Source organism: Phoca vitulina, unplaced genomic scaffold, assembly GCF_004348235.1.
Source record: "Phoca vitulina isolate PV1807 unplaced genomic scaffold, GSC_HSeal_1.0 scaffold60, whole genome shotgun sequence".
Classification (NCBI taxonomy): domain Eukaryota; kingdom Metazoa; phylum Chordata; class Mammalia; order Carnivora; family Phocidae; genus Phoca; species Phoca vitulina.
Genome location: NW_022589763.1, coordinates 72730 through 74688, shown reverse-complemented (window position 1 = coordinate 74688; position 1959 = coordinate 72730). Strand labels below are relative to the sequence as shown.

Genomic DNA, 1959 nt, shown 5'->3' with positions numbered 1-1959 from the left:
CGGGGCGGGGCCGCTGAGATCCAGGCGGGGCGGGGCCGCTGAGATCCGGGCGGGGCGGGGCCGTGCTCCCTCCAGAGGCTCAAGGTCCTTTCTGCCTCGTCCAGCTTCTGGGGCTCCAGGCATCCCTGGGCTTGTGGCCGTGGTCCCTCCCATCTCTGCCTCTGTCCTCACATGGCTTCTCCTCTGTGTCTCCTTCTGTCTGTTCTACAGACGTTTGTCTTTGGATTTAGGGCCACCCTCAGCTAGGATAAGCTCATCTCGGATCCTTGAGCAGTTATATGTGCCAAGACCCTATTCCAAAATGAGGTCCCGTTCACAGGTCCTGGGGGTCAGGATGTGGATGTGTCTTTCAGTTGGCTGTGGATATCAGGGGGCTGTCCTTCTGAGGCTGCCTCTTGCTCCCAAAAAAAGGGGAGCCCACCTGACCTCGGGGGGCAGAAGGCCTCAGGTGAAGCCACTTTCTGCTGGACAGAGCCGTCTCGTTGATGGGAAGGCGAGGCAGCGGCCTGTGGGAGAACAGGTCAGGAGGATCCCGGCGAGAAGATGTCAGTCCACATCCCTCTCTGTGGCACACTTCGCCCTGACATCTTTCCTGCCGCATCTGCCCGCTGACTCGCTACCTTGGGTGTTTTTAGGAGAATCGTTCATGCAGCTGCAACAGCGCCTCTTGAAAGAAAAGGAGATAAAGATTCGGAAGGCCCTGGAGAGACTGAGGAAGAAAAGGCGTCTCCTGGGGAAGCAGCGGAGACGGCAGGAGTTTCCTGTGATCTCTGTGGTGGGATACACGAACTGTGGTGAGAGCACTTCCGGGCGCGAGAAGTAGGGTCCACTGTCCGTCCCCCCCAGTATCCCAGCGTTGGGCTAGTGTATTTGGGGAGAACCGCTTGCAAAAGCAACAAGACCGTGGTACTCAGAGGGCGGACAGATGACGAGAGCAGGTGGAGAGCGTGGCTGGTATCCCCGGGCTGTCACAGTGCCCACGGCCAGTACCCTGTCAAGTCCCTAGTGTGGTTGTCAAGCGCTGGGCGGGGGACTGGACTCCATCTCTTATCGGTGCTCTTCAGACTCGGAGACAGAAAACAGTCTGACGTTTCTAAGCTCGTTTACGGTAGACCTGCCCGTAGAAGAATAAAAAACAGTTCCGATTATGCCCGGTAAGACTTCACGGCGCATTCCAAGGTTCAGCTTAACGTGCGGTTAGCGTGATCGTGTGCGGCGTGCAGACTCCTGGGTGTCCTTCGTGCTGAAGCCCTGAGCTCACGGGTACCCTCCCGTGAAGGGAAGGCACGGCAGGCTTGCTTGTCACCATCGAGATTCACTCCACAGCATGTGCCGCCGTAAGGTGCAGTTCCCCTGTGTGTGCTCCGAAAACCAACGTGACGCGACTCGCTCCCTGTCCTTGAGGAGCTGGCGGTCCATGTCCAGGGCAGGGAGGGAACGTCCCAGAAAACCTGGACCGGAAAGCTGGGGGCACACCTAGGTTTTAGAGAATCCTGTCTGCGTACACGCAGTTCACCCCTGGTGGGAAATGCAGAATACTGCGTGGCCTGTCGGGCGGTGACTACGGGGGTTACTTGTCCGTGGCGGACGGGGGTTACACCCGGGTCTAGCAGGATCCCCGCGGCTCAGCCTGCACGGACGAGAACAGGAGGAGTCCGTGTCCTGGCAGCGGTGCCAGGTCTCCCCCGGGAGAATAATCCCCTCCTGATTGACCTTCGCAGCAGGCGAAGCCGGGGGCCACCAGTAATCCCCCTGTGCTAGCCCGGTCCTGGGTTCCTTCCCCACTGAACACGGAGCTTGGCTGCAGACCCAGGTCCACCTGGTCAGGAAGGCCGTGCAGGGGACGTCAGCTGGGGCATTACAGACACACGCTCTGGGACTGCCGACACCGTCACACTCCCGTCCGCCATCACCCCGTCTACACAGACGCTCAAGCCTCCTTACAGCACACGCACCCCC

At 59.7% G+C, this 1959-nt stretch overlaps 1 protein-coding gene across 2 annotated transcripts in view; it reads left to right on the top strand.

Annotated features, from left to right (window-relative positions):
• The window catches only part of GTPBP6 (GTP binding protein 6 (putative)), a 7451-nt gene extending 5569 nt beyond the window's left edge, over positions 1 to 1882 (top strand). Inside the window, exon 6 of one of the 2 annotated variants that reach the window (XM_032391204.1) lies at positions 636 to 1882. In XM_032391204.1, the coding sequence (XP_032247095.1) occupies positions 636 to 823 (188 nt within the window). In that variant the 3' untranslated portion in view covers positions 824 to 1882. The remainder of the gene's footprint in view (positions 1 to 635) is intronic. The other variant, XM_032391203.1, reaches the window with a different exon arrangement.
• The last annotated feature ends 77 nt before the right edge of the window (positions 1883 to 1959 follow it).